Source organism: Prunus persica, chromosome G4 (assembly GCF_000346465.2).
Source record: "Prunus persica cultivar Lovell chromosome G4, Prunus_persica_NCBIv2, whole genome shotgun sequence".
Taxonomy (NCBI): Eukaryota; Viridiplantae; Streptophyta; class Magnoliopsida; order Rosales; family Rosaceae; genus Prunus; species Prunus persica.
The window spans coordinates 1,122,673-1,143,607 of record NC_034012.1 but is presented as its reverse complement, the minus strand read 5'-3'; the positions used below and the strand labels follow the sequence as shown (position 1 = coordinate 1,143,607).

General features: G+C 37.4%; 5 protein-coding genes across 6 annotated transcripts; 4 read left to right on the top strand and 1 right to left on the bottom strand.

Moving 5' to 3' along the window:
- LOC18780469 (adenosine deaminase-like protein) lies at positions 153-3,314 on the top strand. Its single transcript, XM_020561209.1, has 11 exons — positions 153-380; positions 495-565; positions 859-950; positions 1,033-1,092; positions 1,194-1,427; positions 1,521-1,597; positions 1,698-1,767; positions 1,845-1,958; positions 2,364-2,430; positions 2,612-2,716; positions 2,801-3,314. Exons 1-11 carry the CDS (start codon positions 298-300, stop codon positions 2,923-2,925), a joined length of 1,098 nt encoding a protein of 365 aa, XP_020416798.1. The 5' UTR covers positions 153-297; the 3' UTR covers positions 2,926-3,314.
- On the top strand, positions 4,200-11,215 carry LOC18779889 (phospholipase A I). Of its 2 annotated transcripts, none has more exons than XM_020562105.1 (18): positions 4,200-5,017; positions 5,460-5,607; positions 5,739-5,817; positions 5,943-6,096; positions 6,193-6,402; positions 6,490-6,735; positions 6,826-6,988; positions 7,070-7,330; positions 7,416-7,537; positions 7,914-8,075; positions 8,159-8,351; positions 8,479-8,615; positions 8,825-8,963; positions 9,141-9,347; positions 9,445-9,919; positions 10,008-10,224; positions 10,324-10,413; positions 10,523-11,215. In XM_020562105.1, exons 1-18 carry the CDS (start codon positions 4,496-4,498, stop codon positions 10,976-10,978), a joined length of 3,981 nt encoding a protein of 1,326 aa, XP_020417694.1. In that variant the 5' UTR covers positions 4,200-4,495; the 3' UTR covers positions 10,979-11,215. The 2 variants fall into 2 exon arrangements, with proteins under 2 accessions (XP_020417694.1, XP_020417695.1); XM_020562106.1 differs by having other exon boundaries at positions 9,448-9,919; positions 10,523-11,107.
- Positions 12,521-12,874, top strand: LOC18780768. The gene has a single exon (XM_007213077.2). The coding sequence runs from the start codon at positions 12,521-12,523 to the stop codon at positions 12,872-12,874; it is 354 nt and encodes a 117-aa protein (XP_007213139.2).
- LOC18778443 (probable serine/threonine-protein kinase PBL23) lies at positions 13,230-15,390 on the bottom strand. The gene is made up of 4 exons (XM_020561600.1): positions 15,174-15,390; positions 14,695-14,876; positions 13,913-14,587; positions 13,230-13,793 (listed from the first exon to the last, which is right to left on the bottom strand). The coding sequence occupies exons 1-4, from the start codon at positions 15,388-15,390 to the stop codon at positions 13,509-13,511; spliced, it is 1,359 nt and encodes a 452-aa protein (XP_020417189.1). The 3' UTR covers positions 13,230-13,508.
- LOC18778895 (cardiolipin synthase (CMP-forming), mitochondrial) lies at positions 18,126-20,908 on the top strand. The gene is made up of 8 exons (XM_007211592.2): positions 18,126-18,672; positions 18,783-18,849; positions 18,953-19,027; positions 19,161-19,212; positions 19,811-19,896; positions 19,994-20,068; positions 20,194-20,288; positions 20,380-20,908. Exons 1-8 carry the CDS (start codon positions 18,185-18,187, stop codon positions 20,468-20,470), a joined length of 1,029 nt encoding a protein of 342 aa, XP_007211654.2. The 5' UTR covers positions 18,126-18,184; the 3' UTR covers positions 20,471-20,908.

Sequence of the window (20,935 nt, the reverse complement as noted above, 5' to 3'; positions counted from 1 at the left end):
CTCTGTTACAAGACAGCAAACGGGTCAAAATTCAATGGGTCAAAGCCATTGAAGTCGCTTTGGGCTATTTTCGTGCTGTCTCTGTTACTCTTTTCGTTTTAATTTTTCTCTCTTTTTGGTTCTGTCTGTGTTACTCTTTTCGGCCCCTCTCCTACTCATTGAGTATCATGTCATTGACTTGACCCTTCATGGTAGAGGAGAGTGGAGGAGAGGAGCTAATTTAGCCGTAGTGGCTACACGCAGCAGCTAAAAGCAAGATAAGAACAAAAAACAGAGTTAAGTAAGTGTAAGAAAAGCATGGAGATGGAGGGCTGGGTGTCAATGCCAAAGGTGGAACTTCACGCTCACCTCAATGGATCTGTCAGAGACTCCACTTTACTGTTTGCTTCTCTCTCTCTCTCTGTATCTTTCTTGTAGTGGGTTATCTGCTACTTTAAGCTTTGCTGTGTTTTTAGGAAGCATAATTTATCTTTGATGTTTTGTTTTGGCTGCAGAGAACTTGCCAGAGTTTTGGGTGAGAAGGGTGTCATAGTTTTCTCAGATGTGGAGCACGTTATACTGAAAAGTATGCCCATTTCTTTTAATTGCTTATAGTTCTGTTTGGTTGCTGAGGAAACGTAGGAAAGAAAATCAAGCAAGGGAATTTATCTTTTCCATTCATCTTAAATTTTCCATTTTTATGCCTGGGATGTCAAAATCGTCAACTCAAATGTTCCCATTGCGTATCAATTAAAGATTGAACTGAATTTCTACCTCATTTTTTTCAGTTCATTTGTGCTAACACATGTTTTTTGGCAATGCAATTTCAATGTTTTCTTGAATCTTAACATTGGAACTCTTATCTATTCTTGGACTCAGATGAACGTTCTTTAACCGAAGTGTTCAGGTTGTTTGACCTGATCCACATTCTTACTACTGACCACAAAATTATCACAAGAATTACCAAAGAAGTATGATAACTTTCCAATTTATTTAGTCTTTACTTCCAACATTTCAATGTTGATACGTGATACTAGATTTTCTCGCAAGCAGGTTATTGAAGATTTTGCTTCTGAGAATGTTGTGTATCTGGAGCTAAGAACAACTCCTAAGGTGGCTTACTAAAACAAGCCAAGTGTATGAATTATTCCTACTTAAATGACCTATATTATATACTTGTTTGATATGATAATGATGTGTTTAAATCTATGCAGAAAAATGACTCCATAGGAATGAGCAAACGCTCTTACTTGGAAGCAGTATTGGAGGGTATAAAGGCTGTCAATACAGTTGATGTTGCTTTTAGGCCTCACAATGCTGATGTCAGCAATGTCAAGAGTTCTTCACTTATAAATGATACATGTAACGGAAGTACAAGAAAAGAGATTTATGTTAGGCTTCTTTTGAGCATTGACCGCAGGGAAAGCACAGAGGCTGCAATGGAAACTGTATGTCATGAAACCGTATTCTGAAGAAATATTTGAGCACATGTTTTTTTCTCAATGGACAATGCATTTGACTGTTTTTCTCACGTACTGTAGGTGAAGCTTGCACTGGAAATGAGAGATTTAGGTGTAGTTGGTATTGACCTTTCTGGAAATCCAATTGTGGGAGAATGGTACTTAATCACCATTGAGAGTTTGTTGAAGAAGAGTGTTGCATTTTATATGTATAGTTATAATATAACCTTCTATATATGTATATTGTATCTGTGGCAGGATGACATTTTTTCCAGCATTAAAATTTGCTAGAGAGCAGGGTCTTTATATAACCCTTCATTGTGGAGAGGTGCGTTCATTCTTCTAATGCCTGCAGCTTGTGCCATATAATCACCCTGATTAATTTATTTCTTTAAGCGCTTATAGGTGCCTAATCCAAAGGAGATACAAGCAATGCTGGATTTTCTACCACAGAGGATTGGTCATGCATGTTGCTTCGAAGAAGAGGAATGGAAAAGGTTCAAATCTTTGAATATCCCGGTGAGATAATTGTGCAACCAATCATTGTAACTTATTATAACGCAATTCTAGATAATAGCTTTTTTGATTGCCATAGGATAGATGCCAGTTCAATCTTAAAATATCCTTGTGGATGATAAGTAAACGAGCTTTAGACATCAAATGCTGAGCTATTATTTCCAAATAGGGTATTGAGTTTCTGGCCAGTTCCATCTCTGCTTAGACACATTATGAGAAGAAACCAGGGACAAACATCTTTTAGTTTGCTCATGTACAATGAAACCTCTCATCTTTAATGCCTTTGTTTTATGTTTGCTGTCGTAACTTACACATTGTTTTTATGAAGTTGTTAGTTGTATAATTTTATTAAGTTTGACTAGCTAACTTTTCTGCATCTTCAAATTGGTTTGTATTTGCATTTTTCAGGTTGAGATTTGTTTGACATCCAACATCAGGACTAATTCAGTTCGTTCAATTGAAGTTCATCATTTTGGTTCGGTCTTTTGCTTCTATTATGACTTAATTATCTATAGTCAGTAATAATTTTAAAATTTGTTAAATTTCCTCTCCTAAACAAGCATCTACTATAATTTTGTGGTGGTTGGAACCCATGTTTTTCTTTACTACAGACAAACTTTGAAATCCCTTGTAACAACGTTTATTTGATGATGCAGCTGATCTGTATAATTCAAAACATCCTTTAGTCATCTGCACCGATGATTCTGGGGTGTTTTCTACCAGTCTTTCAAAGGAGTACAACCTTGCTGCTTCTGCGTTTGGTAGGTCTAATTTCATTGGAGCGTGTAATGTAAATTAGAGTGATAGCTGAGACTCACTGCTTGTTTACTTTCTTGACTTCTTAGGTCTTGGAAGGAGGGGAATATTTCAGCTAGCACGAAATGCAATTGAATATATATTTGCTGATGATGAAGTGAAGAGAGAATTGAAGGAGATCTTTAATTCTTCTGAAAAGAAGCTTGATCAATGATTTCAATTGCATCGAGGGGCATGCGTAACTGCTCATAGTACAGTTGTTTGCAAGCACTAGAGCTACTCATTTTCTGCAGAAAAAATCATTTCTCAATTGTGGCCGGGCACCAGCTGATACACTGGCATTCAACTTTGCAGATTTCTTAGCTCGATCATATCAAGTATTCAGCCGTCTAGCCCTGGAAATCCATATATGATAATTAGAGTATAATAAAGTTATTAGAATGTCCTAGGGAAGTCAGAAGTAGCTGGTAGACCAGGCCTTCAGTTATTGAAATTTTTTAAAATAATGATTCTCTTTTTAAGTATATCACAATCTTGATTGAATAATAGAACGAACTTTGTCACAGATGTTTCATATAAGAATTTATTTCTCATGTTTGAAAATGGTGCATCTGATATGGGTCATTAGAACAATATGCAGCTTGGCTATTCCAACATTTCTGAGCTTGTCAGGTGTTATTCAATGCTTGGCTCTAGGTTTGAAAGGGAACTGAATTGAAGAGAAAATGAGGGTAATGAATTTTGTGGTGCTTTTTCCATTGTAGTGTGACTTGGTTTTTGCTTCATGATTGGAATTTCATCATCATATCAGCTAATTGCTAAATATCGGTTTCTCCCTCAAGAAAGTAGCATTTTGATTCGTGGAAAACACTAGGCACTGTCTTAGTCTTTGCTACAAGTAGATCTCCCGTGCACTGTTTTGTACAAATGATATTGAGATAGGGGAATTGGAACATGGGACGTGTATGAATAACTACTCTTGATCACGTGAGCTACACGTCCTTAGCATGTATTCCCAATAATTCAATTATCATTTTCTCTTTCCTTCCAACTTTTTCCTTTTTGGCAATGTTCGAAAAACCGTTAGACAGTAGGCGGGTGGCAGGCAGGGGCCTAGTGCCTATGCAGCGTTAATTTTTTTCTTTTTTTATAATTATTTTGTATTATAAATTATACATTTATACAAAAGTCTTGCAAAATAAAAGGATATATGAATGATAAAGTACCATAAATTGTAATTTTTTTTTGTTGGAATTAAACATGGGGAAAAAGTTGAGCATAAAGCAGAGGATCTCTTTATTCAAAGTCAAGAAAAAAAACCCGACCCGCCCAGGCCAATTTTTGGAACACAGCTTTTTGATCGCAAAACTCATAAAGACTCGTATGTATAAGTACTAAACGACGCCGTATCTGGACTTTCTTGTAAATAATCTGAATCAGAATATTATTATATATTCCTTCAGTTTGCTTCCGTTTCACACGTCTGTCTGTCTGTGTGTAAAACTCCAAAGCTCGCGACACAACGATTGACATAAGAGACTCGTCTCCCTTCTCTCCCGCCATTAATCCCAATTTTATTCCTCCAAAATCCCTAACCTTCAACCCCCATTTCTCATCCAAACCCCAGCTCCCATCACCATTTCCAACTTCACTAGATCTCTTCTTTCATGCACACACAAACATGGTCACGGCCACGCCGTGAAACCAAATGCCACGCGAGCTGAACTCCCCGCCGTCCGATCAGATCGTCGTTGGATTTGAACCCTAATTGGGATCAAATCACAATGTCTTGGGGATTGGGCTGGAAGCGGCCCTCGGAGATCTTCCATCTCACGCTCACATACGGCACCGAGGGTCCGCCGGAGAACTTTAACCGTACGTCGTCATCGTCCTCGTCTTCAATAGTTTCGCAGGATCAAGAATTAGGGTTTCGAATCGACTTGGATTGGTCGGCCGGAGACGATGAGGAGCAGGTGGCGCTCAGGCTCCAGTCCCAGCTAATGGTGGCTTTGCCGATGCCGCAGGACACGGTGGTGGTCGAATTGAGGACCGAGGAATCTGTAGAAGCCGAGGAGGCGAATGTCGGTGTGGATATGAGGGTGGTGAGGCGCAGAGAGCCGTTGAGAGCCGTGACCATGACCAAGGCCGCCGGGTCGGGCCAGCAAAGCGATGGCACTGGGGTCTTGACTCGTTTGTTGCGATCCAATTTCACATCGTCAATGCCTGCAGTTTCCGACGGTGTGGCGGCTTGCGGTGTACATTGGCAGTGCGTCACCGTCGTCAATCTCGGTGGTTGTGGGTTGTCGGTGAGTATTTCTTTAGATTTGTTTGCTCATTTCCTGTATTTATTATATTTTCGACTGTTTGTATAAATAAGTAATCGATCTCTTAGACCATGATCGAATGCTGTGTGGCTCGTGGAAAAAATGACGATAAGTTCTTGGTCTTGAATTTACCTGTTTGGTTTAGTATTTTCAATTTTCGAGCCAACCAGAACTTGTATTTATCCTAAGTTCCAAACTTTCTGTTGCTAGTTTTTCTAATAATAGCAAGATCCACTGTTCTTTCAAGTGTATGTTTAGATTAATAGCTATTTGGTACTGTAAAGATACACTTGTGTTCTTTGTTTTGTTCGTTGAGTTAAAAATTATTAGGGAAAAATATTTTCTATTTAGTGATTGATTGAGTTTAAGGAGTGTTGAGATGAGTTCTGAGTTTCTATCTCTATGGCTTGCATACTACTCACAGGTATTGCCAGTAGAGCTAACTCGTCTGCCTCTTCTTGAGAAGCTATACCTTGATAACAATAAGTTGTCTCTTTTGCCTTCGGAGCTTGGTGAGTTAAAAACCTTAAAAGTGCTCAGGGTAGACTACAACATGCTGGTTTCAGTACCTGGTAAGTTTGAAATCATTTTTTAAATCTATACAGCATTAGGGTTTAGATGGAGCTACATAACTGAGCTTAGGTTTTGTAGGTTAGCTTGTTGATATACTCATTTGTTTGATTCTTGTTGCACTTGTAAGCAGTAGAACTGAGACAGTGTGTTGGATTGGTGGAACTGTCATTGGAACACAACAAGCTTATTCGGCCTCTGCTTGATTTCAGGTCATTTCGTCAGCACTTCAACTTATTCAATTCATCTATACATTTCTTCCACTCATAATTACAGCCATGCTTGTGAAGTCTATGATCTTTTCTGGGTCTAATGGTTCCCTCCAGTTTTATGACAGGGCTATGGCTGAGCTACGGGTTCTTAGGCTATTTGGAAATCCTCTGGAATTTCTTCCTGAAATCTTGCCGCTCCACAAACTTCATCATTTGTCCCTTGCAAATATCAGGATTGTGGCTGATGACAATTTGAGATCAGTGAATGTGCAGATAGAGGTAGTGATTAATACAATATGTATAGAAGTTTTCAGGCTTTAGAACTTCTAATTTCAGATTATACATTGTTGAAAAAAAAATTGGTGGTACTTGCAGATGGAAAACAGTTCTTATTTTGGTGCATCTAGGCATAAGCTAAGTGCCTTTTTCTCTCTCATATTCCGTTTTTCTTCTTGTCATCACCCTTTACTAGCATCTGCACTAGCAAAGATAATGCAAGACGAAGGAAACCGTGTAGTCGTTGGTAAGGATGAGAATGCAGTGCGGCAGCTTATAAGTATGATAAGCAGTGATAACCATCATGTGGTATGTAGATTAGCTGTCCTGACAAATATTTTACTTGCTTATTTACTCTTCTGCTACATATGGTTTAAGAATTCCAACTTCTGGCAGGTTGAACAGGCATGTTCTGCTCTTTCATCTCTTGCTGCAGATGTTTCAGTTGCCATGCAGTTGATGAAATCTGACATCATGCAACCCATTGAAACGGTATTGAAATCTGTTCCCCAAGGGGAAGTCATTTCTGTATTACAAGTTGTGGTGAAGCTGGCTTTTGCATCTGATGCCGTAGCTCAGAAGATGCTGACCAAGGATGTATTGAAGTCCTTAAAAGTGTTATGTGCCCACAAAACCCCAGAGGCAAGTTCCCTACTTTTTTCAAAAAAACAATTGTTTTCATACTTTTCTTGTATAGTATTGTCAATTAATTTGAGGTTTATCTTTCATTAGGTGCAAAGGTTAGCTCTGCTAGCAGTAGGAAACTTGGCCTTCTGTTTGGAGAATCGCCGTCTTTTGGTTACTTCTGAAAGCTTGTGTGAACTTCTCATGCGGTTGATGGCTGCACCTGATCCGCGTGTGCATAAAGCTGCAGCTCGTGCTTTGGCAATTCTTGGTTTGTCTCTTAAATTTTATTTGTTTATTTGGTTTGAGATTCTTAGCTTGATAGGCTTGGTTCATGTCATGCCTTTTGTAGGGGAGAATGGAAATCTACGACGTGCCATAAGGGGGAGACAGGTGCCAAAGCAAGGACTGCGGATACTCTCAATGGATGGTGGTGGCATGAAAGGTCTGGCAACTGTGCAAATTCTTAAGGCAATTGAGAAGGGGACTGGAAAGCAGATACATGAGTTATTTGACCTCATATGCGGAACATCAACGGGTGGCATGCTTGCTGTTGCCCTTGGTATTAAGCTTATGTCATTAGATCAGTGTGAAGAAATATACAAAAATCTTGGTGAGTGTGCTGTATTAGGAATGAGCCTGCATAAAGCTTTGCTCGTTGATCAATTATTTATCAGTTCTTATATCATGATTCACAGGAAAACTCGTCTTTGCCGAACCTGCGCCAAAGGACAATGAAGCTGCAACCTGGAGAGAAAAGTTAGATCAGCTCTATAAAAGTTCTTCGCAGAGTTTTAGAGTTGTTGTACATGGATCTAAAGTATGTTTCTAATGCTTTATCTTTGTTTTTATTTATTAAACTCCATTATATGCCATGCTTTATTTTTCCTTATATTGCATTTTTTGTTGTATGCAAGTGTGTATAGGTTTCTTCCCTACCCCCTCTTCTCTTTCCTGCATGTATCTGATTGAGAAAGTTTCTAATTTTATGACTCTTCTTTTTTCATTTTACTACAATCATTATTGTATGTCTCGTCTGTTGTTCACCTCATATATTGTAAAAGGAGTGGAATCTTAGTGAAGCAAAGCATATAGTTGATACAAGCCTACACATTAAATTAATAATTTCTTTATATGTTGCTGTTGACCACGTCCTTTGAGTTCTGAAAGGATATCTTTAACATATTGTCTTGCAGCATAGTGCAGATCACTTTGAGAGGTTGTTGAAGGAAATGTGTGCAGATGAGGATGGAGATCTATTAATAGAGTCCGCAGTAAAAAATATTCCCAAAGTTTTTGTCGTATCAACTTTGGTGAGCGTGATGCCAGCTCAGCCTTTCTTATTCCGGAACTACCAGGTTTGAGACTAGTAGTTCCTTTGTGCAAACATCATCACTTCACCGTTGAAATTTTTACCTGGTATGTTGTACTCAATTTGTAGTACCCGGCGGGAACACTAGAAGTGCCTCTTGCAGTTTCAGAGAGTTCAGGAATCACTGTGCAAGGATCACCTACTGTGGGTGCTGAACTTGGCTATAGGCACAGTGCTTTTATTGGAAGTTGTAAACATCAAGTATGGCAAGCTATAAGAGCATCGTCTGCAGCTCCATATTATCTTGATGATTTCTCCGATGGTAATCTCTCATGCACTTGTGGAAATATTCTTGTCATTAGGATCTTAATGATTAAGGTGAGCACGTGGATATTACCTCTTTCTTGGTTTTAATATCCTTTAATGTTTATATCCTACCATTTCTATAGATGTAAACCGGTGGCAAGATGGTGCAATAGTGGCAAACAATCCTACAATTTTTTCCATTAGAGAAGCACAACTTTTATGGCCTGACACAAGAATTGACTGCCTGGTTTCCATTGGCTGTGGTTCTGTTCCAACAAAGGTAAACCGTAACCTTTGTTGTTAGAGTCAGTTGTGAAATTCTGGTCTTATTGTCTAGGAATCCCAGGAAATGCAGAGCTACTAATTTTGATGGGCTAACTGAAAAACAAGTTAATAACATTGTAGTTGCAAAATGTTCCAGAATAGATTGGATGGCATTTAAGAGTGATTACTCTGCTTTATAGATTCATACGAAATCTGCTAGTGTAGGTGCGAAAAGGTGGCTGGCGTTATCTGGATACTGGGCAAGTATTGATAGAAAGTGCATGCTCTGTGGAACGGGTGGAGGAGGCTTTAAGTACATTGCTACCCATGCTCCCTGGAATGCAATATTTTCGGTTTAATCCAGGTATGTGTTGATTCTGAAGTAATATGTCTAGATGAGCATGAAATGTCAGAAATCTTGACCCTCGCGCAGAAAAGCAACCTTAACTACTTTTGTTTCCATCTGTTAACTTTTTCTCTAAGGTGGATTTTTAGTGAAAGAACTAATTCTGAATCAGCACTTCTATGTTTTCCCCTGCAGTTGATGAACGGTGTGATATGGAATTGGATGAGACTGATCCAGCGATCTGGCTGAAATTGGAAGCTGCAGTTGAGGAATATATTCAGAAAAACTCTCATGCATTTAAGGATGCCTGTGAGAGACTACTTATGCCATTCCAACATGATGAGAAGTGGTCCGAGAATTTGAGATCTCAACATTTCCCCAAGTCAAAGGCATCAAATGAGGGTATTGATACTGACATTTTTCTTCAATTGATCTCTATGCATTTTAGGTTTTTTACACATTTTACAAGAACCTAAGTTCAATTTGTACTTTGATCTAGTAGATGAAAAAGGCCCATCTCTAGGTTGGAGGCGTAATGTACTACTTGTTGAAGCTTCACATAGCCCCAATTCTGGTCGATCTTCTAACCATGCTCATGCACTTGAGTCATTTTGTGCCCGTAATGGAATACGATTATCCCTAATGCAAGGGATATCAGGATTTGTGAAAACGGTGCCGGCAACAACGTTCCCAACACCATTTGCTTCACCTTTGTTTCCTGCAAGCATCCCATCAAGCCCACTTTTCTACAGTCCTGATTTTGGCCCACAGAGGGCTGGCCGAATTGATATGGTCCCACCTTTAAGCTTAGATGGTCAATCTGGAAAGGGAGCCGCGTCACCACCCGAGTCTCCTGCAGGACCTAGACAGCTTTCTTTACCTGTCCAGTCATTGCATGAGAAGTTGCAGAATTCGCCCCAAGTGGGCATTGTACATTTGGCCCTTCAGAATGACTCACTTGGCTCGATATTAAGGTCAAGATGCTGCTGGTTGATTTGTTATAATTACAAGTTGATGTTATTTCAGTTGAAGTTAGCATTTAACGGCTATTTATTTTTGTAGTTGGCAGAATGATGTATTTGTGGTTGCTGAACCTGGAGAGCTTGCAGATAAGTTTCTGCAGAGTGTTAAATCAAGTTTGATATCGGTGATGCGAAACCGCTGCAGGAAGGCTGCATCATCTCTCTCCAATATTTCAACTGTTTCTGATTTGGTTGCTTGTAGACCATACTTCCAAATTGGAGGCATTGTTCACCGTTATATGGGACGCCAAACCCAAGTATGCTCCCTTTAGCATTAAAACCATAGTTTTTGCTACTTATTGGAAGTTACTTATAACTATTAACTCTGGTTCTGTTGTATGATGGCATTCTTTAAGGTTATGGAAGATGGCCAAGAAATTGGAGCATATTTGTTTCGTAGAACTGTACCTTCTATCCATTTATCACCTGATGATGTTCGTTGGATGGTACACTTCCATCTCTATTTATGTGAAGCATTTTCTCTTTGTTATTTAAAATATGCATCGCATGACCTGACTAATAGAATTGATGTTTTATGCCTTTAAATAACTATAGGTTGGAGCTTGGAGGGACAGGATCATTATTTGCACAGGGACATATGGGCCTACTCCAACCTTGGTTAAGTCTTTTTTAGACTGTGGTGCCAAAGCTGTTATATGCTCTTCAGGTCAGCCCCCAGAATCACAGCTGACAACACTCCATGGATCTGCAGAGTTCAGTGCGTTTGAAAATGGGAAGTTTGAGATTGGTGAGGAAGAGGCTGAAGATGACATTGAAGATGAGGAGGCTGAGCCTAGTAGTCCGGTGAGTGATTGGGAAGATAGTGAAAACGGGGACCCCTCTACGGGTTTTTGGGATGATGATGAGGAAGAAGTGTCACAATTTGTTTGTCAATTGTATGATTCACTGTTTCGAGAGGGTGCGAGTGTGGATGTTTCTCTACGACATGCACTTGCCTCACATCGGAAGTTGAGGTATTCCTGCCATCTTCCGGGTATACTAGATTGCTAACTATATCTCATACAGGAAAATGAAAAATGAAAACAAAAGGCATAGGAAAAATAGAAAAGAGAGAATAAGAACATAGAGGAGCTGGTGAATGTTAAGAAATAAGAGGGAACTTCCAATTTTGAGGCTTACAAACAGAGAAGAAAAATGAAATGTTGTTTGTTTAACGTGTGTGGTGTTCTGCATCTATAATATATTCATATATACATATATATATATATATGGTCTCAAATTTTCTCATTTCCCTTTCTGATAATTGTTTTTGCCAAACTTTCATTTCTACTCTTAACAACTTATGTTTCCTTAGTATGTGCCGTGCCGGTGTACGTAGTTGACCATATTTACTTACTGCTTCCTAAGTAGAAACTACGCGGCTGCAATCAACCTATTATTAACTTGAAGAGTTGGTAAAGCATTTTGCTGATTAATTGTTAGGGTAGGGTAGATGTTAAGGACATTAGCATAAAAGTTTAGTTTTGTTGAAACGTCCATTTATTGTTTTATCTACTCAACCTTGGTGTTGTTAGTTGAGGAGGGAGGAGGGAGGAGGGTGTCTGGAAAAGAAAAACAAAAACCCAATGAAAGCAAAAAGAAAAACAAATTTGATAATGTTGGGCAAGTCAAGTGTCATTTGAGCACCATTTAATATGAAAGCTCTCATTCTGTTCTATTGATGGGTATGGCGTTCGTTCAACCTTTAATAATACACTTCAATTTCCAATTCAGTGGATCAACTTTGGCTTCAGAATAAGAACACAATTGGACTAATCACCATTCAATTTTTAAGAATTTCACAGGGCCCTCCTATCCTATTCCATTACCAACTTACCAACTGCAACAAATGATTTTTGTCACTTCACTGCCCTTTGTGAGTTTAATCAATTGCTTGAAGCCACGCATATTTTATATAAAAAAAAGTTATCTGCATTTACCAGTTGCATGCATCATTCAACTTCTCTCATGCAGCCAGCAGCCAGCCGCAGAATAATTAACAATAGAAAAAAGCAAATGAAAGCAAATAAAGATATATACCCACCTGAGACTTAAATACCACTCAAAGCAACAAACAAGAGAGTCAAAACTTCATCTCTCTTCCTTTTCCTCTCTAGAATCTTTTAAGAAATGACACACAAAAGCATTCTTTTAACTTTTCAGATGCTTGTTTTGGCCCTACTACCATGATAGTGAACTGAACCCTACAGTTTCAAGTGAATCGAAAGGGTAAAAAATTAATCCGGAGATTATGCATGCTTTTATTGCAACCACCGGGATAATATGATGACCCATGTCCTAACCGAAACACCAATTATGGAAATTCTCATGCTGTCCACTTTACCAAAAGCACTGCATTAAAAGAGTTTTATAAAAATCAAAGAAAAGATTATCCAAATTTGAAGCAAACTTTCCCTCAAGTCTCATGAAAAAGACCCCCAAGAACACCACTTTCTTCACCCTGAAGCTTCTTACATCACTTTACACCTTTAAAAAAATATGCAGTATAAAGCCAGCAGCACAACAGAAATCAAGTTCCCTGTAACAAATACAATGGCTGCACCAGCTCCAATTGCAATAGGCACGCGAGGCACTGTAGGTTCGCTTGTCAGGAAGGAGATCGAGTATTTCAGCAATCTTGAGCTCGACCGGCCGCGTGGAAACTCAAGCTCGAGGAAGCCTCAGGGACAAATAGTTGACATGACTGCCAGCAGTTGCACTCATTCTAGCAAGCCTAGCTTCTGGTTCTTGATAATGACCTGGAAAAGGAAGAAGAGGAGAAGCAGCAGAAGATTCTTATCAAGCATATGCTCTGCTACAAAAGTTGCAGAAACCAATCGGCTAAATGGCATTCCTGGGTTTAATTACAGGATCCTCAAGGATGACATGAACAACTTGAGCATTTAAGTTAGACCATCTTCTCAAAGAGGTGCTGACAATGTTTTTTGAGCTTTATATACCATTTTGCCAGTTCACAACATACATTCAATGAAACTCAAAACTCTCTCTTGCCATAGTCTCTCTGTTAATACTTTTATTTTCCCCTTTTTTTTATTTTTTTCCTTTTTCATGGGAATTGGGATGGACATGCTGCCAGAGAGAGCAATTGGATATAGTGGGCAAGGCAACCAGAAACTGCATCTTGTTTCCTAAGTACTCTGTTATAGGAGTTGGTCTTAGTCTGATAAAATAGGAGTTGGATTATGTGGTTTGTGGATTGATCTAGATTCTAGAAGAGCAGCGAACTTACGAAGTAATAGAATTTAAAGTGGACAAAAGGCTTTTGATTTCAGTCCACTAGTGCAAAACTGACACATGATCTCTTAGAATTTGATTTTTTTTTTCTTTTTTTTTGTCAACATTTTGGGTACAGGGAATGGATTATATATACAAACTACAGATTCAGCTTTATCAATTGAACAAGCTAATTATAATAGGTACAGGAAAATACAAATAAAAGATCCCCATAGTTAGTAATGGAAATAAGATTCAGCTTGAATCTGAAATGCACCTTCTTCAGCTTGCACCTTGAGGCAAATTGCTATAGCTCTCGGTCTCCTTTAAAACTTTTTCTTTTTACTGATTCAACATGCCCACCATTGTTTCCTGATGCACCCTTGGCATCCAGTTCATCATATATTGGCAAGGATAGATGCTCAAGGGCAGTTACAACATCACCCATCGAAGGTCGGCAGTCAGCTTCCTCATTGAGACACATTGCTGCAATTGCAACAGCTTGATTCAAACCCTTTACCGGAAATTTCCCTCCAAGCAACGGGTCAGCCATTGATGCATAGTTTATTCTGTCCATTAACATTGGCTTTGCCTGCATGATGAACAAAGAGGATCAGTATTAATTAATGTTGCAAAGAATATGTAGTCTTATATATATGATTCTTCTGTCCTTTTAACATTGGCCTTGCTAATTCATGAGTGTTAACATACCCAACTGACTAGGTTCTGTTCTCTAACTGGCCTTCTATCATCAATAGCTCTCCTTTCCGTGATTAACTCCAGAAATACAACGCCGAAGCTGTATACATCAGACATGGTTGTCAGCTGTCCTGTTGAAGCATACTCTGGTGCACAATAGCCATAAGTTCCCATCACCCTTGTAGACACATGGTCCTTGTCTCCGGTTGGACCTAACTTAGCAAGTCCAAAATCAGAGAGCTTAGGACTGAATTTGTCATCTAACAGTATATTAGATGCTTTGAAGTCGCGATAAATCACCGGTGGATTGGCAGTCTCATGCAGGTACTCAAGTCCTCTAGCTGCTCCTTCGGCTATTTTCATCCTGGTATACCAATCAAGAGGCTCTCTATTTGGAGATAGATCTAAACAAAAAGAAAATGTACATTCAGTTTCGTTGCACAAAAGTAGCCCATCACTATATGAAACTTTTGGGTCCAAATTAGTTTTTTGCATACCTAGAAAGTGATTCTCCAAAGAACCATTGGCCATGAATTCATACACTAAAATTTTCTGGTCTCCTTCTGCACAGTAGCCAATCAGATTGACGAGGTTTGGGTGTTGAACCAAACTCAACATGATAACTTCAGAACAGAACTCTCTACCCCCTTGCAATCCTTTCCGGTCCAGTTGCTTCACGGCCACAACCTGAAAGGAACAAATCAAAAATATAAATTGCAGGACCTTCTTACGATTATCAGCACATGAGAGAGAGAGAGAGAGAGAGAGAGAGAGAGAGAGAGAGAGAGAGATACTTGTTTGATGCTGTCTATGTGTCCTTTGTACACCTTCCCAAATCCACCTTCTCCCACCAGAGAATCAGGATTGAAGTTATCAGTTGCAGCAGCTAATTCCTGATATGTAAAGAGCTGAGCAGATTTTTTTGCATGTCCAGTCTTGAGTATCTCTTTGTGCAAATTCCTACATTGGCTGCTACCTGCATATTCATCACATGCCTGCCATATAAGAGATGTCCACAAAAAGTTCACCAAGGAAGCCTGGTCTCTATATCAGATCATTTTCCTATATATAAATTTCTTTGCAACTTGTATTTATGTGTTTCAAAGCAAATATATGATCATCCAACCTTAATTCATAATTAGCAAACCAAACTTTAAACAAAAAGATATTTGTAAACACAGACTTGAACAGATCAAATCCCACCAAACCTCTGCATTTCATTAATCAAGACTGAAACAAAATGAATGAATAGCTTTTCTTGCCACCATCCTACCTGACTTAATAGAGAAAGTTGCAATAAGGGCGGTCAATCTCCTCCCGCCACTAGCATTAGAATATGTCCTCCCTGTTCTGGTATTCCTTACAGATTCTTCAGGCTCATCCACCCGCTTGCAACAAGAGAAGCAGCTCATCTTTTCTCTCCTCCCTGGCGCCTCTGCCTCCGGCGGCAGAAACGTTACTTTTTCTGCAAACTCTCTCAAATAGTCCATGGAAATGGCAACAAACAAATCAAGAAAATCTTGGACTTGAAACCAACATTGTTAAAAGACCAGTAACAAGTTGTTACTACGTATGCGTTGGCATGTTACAACAAGTTTTATATAGCAGCGTTAATATTAGTTCTACTTCGGGTTTTTTTGACAAAATTAAACCATTGAGTTGAGCTGTCGGTTACAACAGAACGCGCTTTCTACGATACGCTTTTGTTAAACTTAAATCGAGTTAACTTCTATTCTTTCAAGAAAATTCGAATAAGATTATCATACCACATCATCACACTTGTCTCGTAACTTTTAACTTTTGTATGTCAAATTTTTTTTTTTTTTTTCTAATTTTGCTTACCACCAAAAAATTTCAATTCAGTTTCGGATGTGAAAATTATAAGGGAGACTTAGAAAAAGCCCAAAGGAGAGAGAAAATTTTTAAAACAAGCAAAAATGGACAAAATTGCCCTTATTTATTTTTTGATTTCCTAAGAAATCCTTTACATTTGCATGTCTTTGGTTTGAAAGTTGAGAGGTTATTTTGTCTTTTTTTAAAAAGCTTTGGCTTTTTCCAAAAGTAAAAATTTTTTTATGGGTAAAACCTAAATTTACTAAATTATAATTGATCGCAATGGGTTTGTAGCTCATATTACAACCCAAACTCTTATGGAAGTTGAGTTCTATGGATCCATTATTACAAGTAGCCTAGCCCATGAAAAATTGAAATAATAAATAAAATAATTGGGGAAATTCCGGGCTCGTTTGGTACACAGGACTGTCTTGGCATGGACTATGTTTAGGAACTGGTTTGGCTTGGCTTGGCTTGGTCTAAGTTGGATAACACTTATCCTGCGTTTAGTGTATGCTTGGACTATGACTAGAATTTTTTTTATTTTTTCAAAAATATCTATATATATATGTATATATTATTTTATAATATATATAATATATATGTATATATACATACATATAATATATATATGTATATATACATGTATATAAGTATATTATAATAATATTATATATTTTAAATAATATAAACGTACATACATATATATAAGTGTATATAGGTGTATATATGTATATTATAATATACATGGGTATAATACATATACATATATTTATATATATGTATGTATAATATAATATATATAATATATATGGGTATGTTATAATAATAATAATAATAATATATATGTATATACGTGTATATATGTATATTATATATGTATTTATATATACATATATTATATATACATATGTATTTTACATATACATTATATATATATATTATAAAATACATATGTATATATAATATATGTATATATATTATATATTATAATATACATATATATATATACGTATATACATGTATATAATATATTTGTATATAGGTGTATCTATATATTATAATATATACATGGGTATAATACATATATATGTATATTATAATAGATAATATATATGGGTATGTTATAATAATAATATACATGTATATATGTATATTATAATATATATATATACATGTAGTATAAATATATAATGTATATGTGTATATACGTGTGTATATGTATATTATAATACATACATGGGTATAATATATATACACATATATGTATATATACTTATATATATTACATATATACATGTATGCTATTATTATAATATTAATATGTATGTGTATATGAGTATATTATAATAATAATATACGTGTATATATCTATATGTATTTATATATTATATATGTATATATGTGTTTATATATATATGTATATACGTGTATATATGTACATTAATATATAATATAATATATATTATATATATATATACATGTATACATGTATGTATTATTATAATATTAATATGTATGTGTATATGAGTATATTATAATAATAATATATGTGTATACAGAGAGCTTCCATTGAGGGATCCCTCAAATAAGCTTATTTGAGGGACACCTCTTGTAGGCCTCACTACGGATTGTATTTCACTAATCCAAACCGTCTATTTTGTAGATATTCATTCAAAGATCATCTCTACAAAAAATCACTTGAATCCGATATCATGTGACCACTCAATTGAGTTATTGAAATTTTAGTACTTTTCTTAAAGCACCGTGTTCATTGATTTTGTAAGACACAATTGGATGTTGAAACGGTTTCCGATTTGTCTAATTTTTTGTAAGGATGATCTATGAATGAATACCTAAAAAATAGATGGTTTGGATTATTGGGAAAAGAATTGTAGGGTACTCTAAAGGGCGTCCCTCAAATAAAATTATTTGAGGGATCCCTCAATAGAAGGGGACTGTATGTGTATATATCTATATGTATTTATATATATATATTATATATGTATATATGTATTTATATATATACATGTATATGTGTATATACATGTATATATGTACATTATAGTATATGTGTATGTAATAATAATAATAATAATAATAATAATAATAATAATAATATATGTTATTAGTATTACAATATAATATATGCATCTTATATATTGGTGAACATAGGACTAGCTAATCCTCCCTTTCTACATGGGTTTAGTAGTCCCCTCCTAGTGAGGTATTTTTGGTGGGCCCGGTATTAGCAATCTCATCTAAGACTAGAATTAAATGAAACAAACATGGTACTAAATTTAGTCCAATCCAGTCCAAGCCAAGCCAAGTGTAAAGACAAGAGAGAGCCATGCACGTGTGACATGTCATACATACAGACCGCTAAGCCCCTGCAAAAGCCAAATTTACTGCTAAGTCTTGCTATCCTTTTCTTCAAAAAATGTTTCAGTAATGGTGGTCTTCAGGTCCCTGAAAGCCCTAATTGAAAACCCTAAAAGATCGAGAACCTTCCTCACGGCCACAGCCTCATACATCTCGGCGCCTCTTCAATATCCTACTCTCTCTTACCCTCTCTCTCACCCTCTCTTTCGCTTGCCGTCTCAGATTTCTAGGACCTTTCTCTCTCCACTCTCCAATTGGATCATTCCTTTTCACGGACCGCTCTTCCTCTCTTGCCCTCCATGGAAGCTCTCGCAGTCCGCCACTCCGCTCTACCTTCGTGGGAACGGCGTCGTTCTCAGAAAGATCGAAGCTTCCTTAAGCTTGAATCTCATACGGAGGAGACCGAGCTTCCCGCTCCCATTTGAGGTCGGGTCACTCTCGCCTGCTCCGACCGTATTGGATCGTGGTGTCGGGTTGAAAGAGGCCAGTGATGATTTCGTCAATTTGCCCAATTTGATCTCCATAAGTCGAATGGTTTCGGGTCCTTTGCTTGGATGGTACACATTTTGTTATTAAAATAGTGCAATTGCTCTAAATTTATTTTGTGAGAAGAAAATTAAGTTTTTCTTGTTCAAGTTTGGGAATTGAATTTGTAACTTATATACAGGATGATTGCAAATGAATGGTATTCTTCTGCAATGGTGGGGTTGGCTATCTCTGGGGCAACTGATTGGGTAGTTATTACTAAGCCTTTTTTCACATAGACATCAATTTAAGCTTTAATGATGAATGTTATTCTTCTGCAATGAGATTTTCATTTGTCCTTGCATTGTGTAGTTGGATGGATACATGGCTAGGAGGATGAAGATCAATTCTGTTGTTGGCTCCTACCTGGATCCCCTTGCTGACAAGGTATAAGCTTTTTTTGTTCCTTCAATTTTCTCAGAAGGATAGAGGTAACACTTTGATTCCTACATGAACTATTTAATTATAGTTTTCCATTACCTAGTAAATGTGATAGTTTTCCAATTTAATTATGATACAGGTTCTTATTGGATGCGTTGCTTTGGCCATGGTGCATGAGGGTCTTCTTCACCGTAAGTACCAAGTAGTTCCCTTTTTTTTTTCTATGAGACTTGGAAGGTGATGCCCGTCTGCATATGCATTTTTTCTTTATCACATTGATAATTAATTAGGCTGTTGCTGATGGTTACATACATCGATTTTTATACCTCTCCTCCCTCAGACACGCACATAACCCCATCCCCTTTTAGCCTTGGATACGAACACAGATGCCACACTTGCATATTCATGCACACACTGTGCTGAAATTTTAGACTATCCAAAACTGTAAGGAAGCAGGATGAAAGAAATGCCCAAAGAAGGGATACTCTAGAGTCTGGTTAGGGGCTATATTCACCCGCACATGTTGTTTGTTATCATTGTACCTGTGGAATTTGTATTCCAATGTAATTTGGGGAGCTTCATAATGAGATTTGTGTTTCACAGTTGCATTCTGAACCTACCAAAATAAGTAGATACTTTGCTAATGTTTGCTTATTTTCCTCTTGTTGTTTACCTTCTGGTTTTATCTCCTTTGGTTTCTGATGTCTTAATTGGTTTGCTTTAATTAGATGATTTAAAAGATTGTGTGGTTGGGAAACTAATTTTTCATTTGATTTTTGTGTTCTGAAGCTGGACTTGTTGGACTCATTGTGTTTCGCGATGTTGGTCTTGTTGGTGGTGCAGTATATCAAAGAGCTAGTAACTTGGAGTGGAAGGTGAGACCTTTCTCTCTGTCTTATAAGTGTTTTGGCCAAAATAACTTGCTTGCTCGTGTAGCCAAAATCTGGATTTGACATTGTTGAATTTTGTCAGTGGAAAAGTTGGTCCGACTTTTTCAACATTGGTGGAACCCGTCCCGAGAAGGTTGAACCGCTCTTTATTAGTAAGGTAAGCTTTATTCTTTTACATTCGTACAGTGCTCAAGGCTCTGTTGGGATAAAATCACTGCACGTGTTGTGATTGCTGTTTGATGACATCCGCAATTTTGTAACCAATACTGTGGATCTTGGCAGCTTAACACGGTCTTCCAGTTGATTTTAGTTGCGGCAGCTCTGCTTCAACCAGAGTTTGGAACCCAGGATACTCAAATATACATTACATACTTGAGGTGATTTGGCGCAGAACCTTTGCTCTGTAATTCGTCTTCTTTGATATTATATATGCTCAGACAGCCTATTGTTCATTTCAAATTGCTGCAGTTGGTTAGTGGCATCAACAACAGTGACTTCTACAGCAGCATACGGAGCACAACACTTGAGGAGATCTGCATTGACTGCTCGGAAATCCTAATTCAAATAACACGGTGAATCTTTCAGTCTGCGACCGTCATGGATTTCAAATGCAACATAAGCTATGTACTTTAAGAAGAATTTTGACGAACAAGCCCCTTGTTATTCACATTTGGGAAATCAAATCACTCTTGCAGTTCTCGTGAGCTACGAGTGAAGATTGTGTGGAAGGAAATGACAACGGATGTCAACTCAGCGAAGTTGTGAACAGTAGCAATGATAGATTGCTGACCTGTATAGAATTAGAGAAATTTTGAAAAGGAAATTGTAACAGATGCTGATGTCGGACAAGAGTTGTTGGATGTCCAAGCTTGTATAGGTTTTTGAAAGCTTCTTTCAGCTCGCGTACACCAGTTACTTGAATTATTAATTGATTTCTCTTCTGATCTTAAGACTCTCAATGCGTGCAAATGAGATTAAAGAACATGCTTCGTGTGTATGTGTATCTCTCCTCGACACAAAGTCT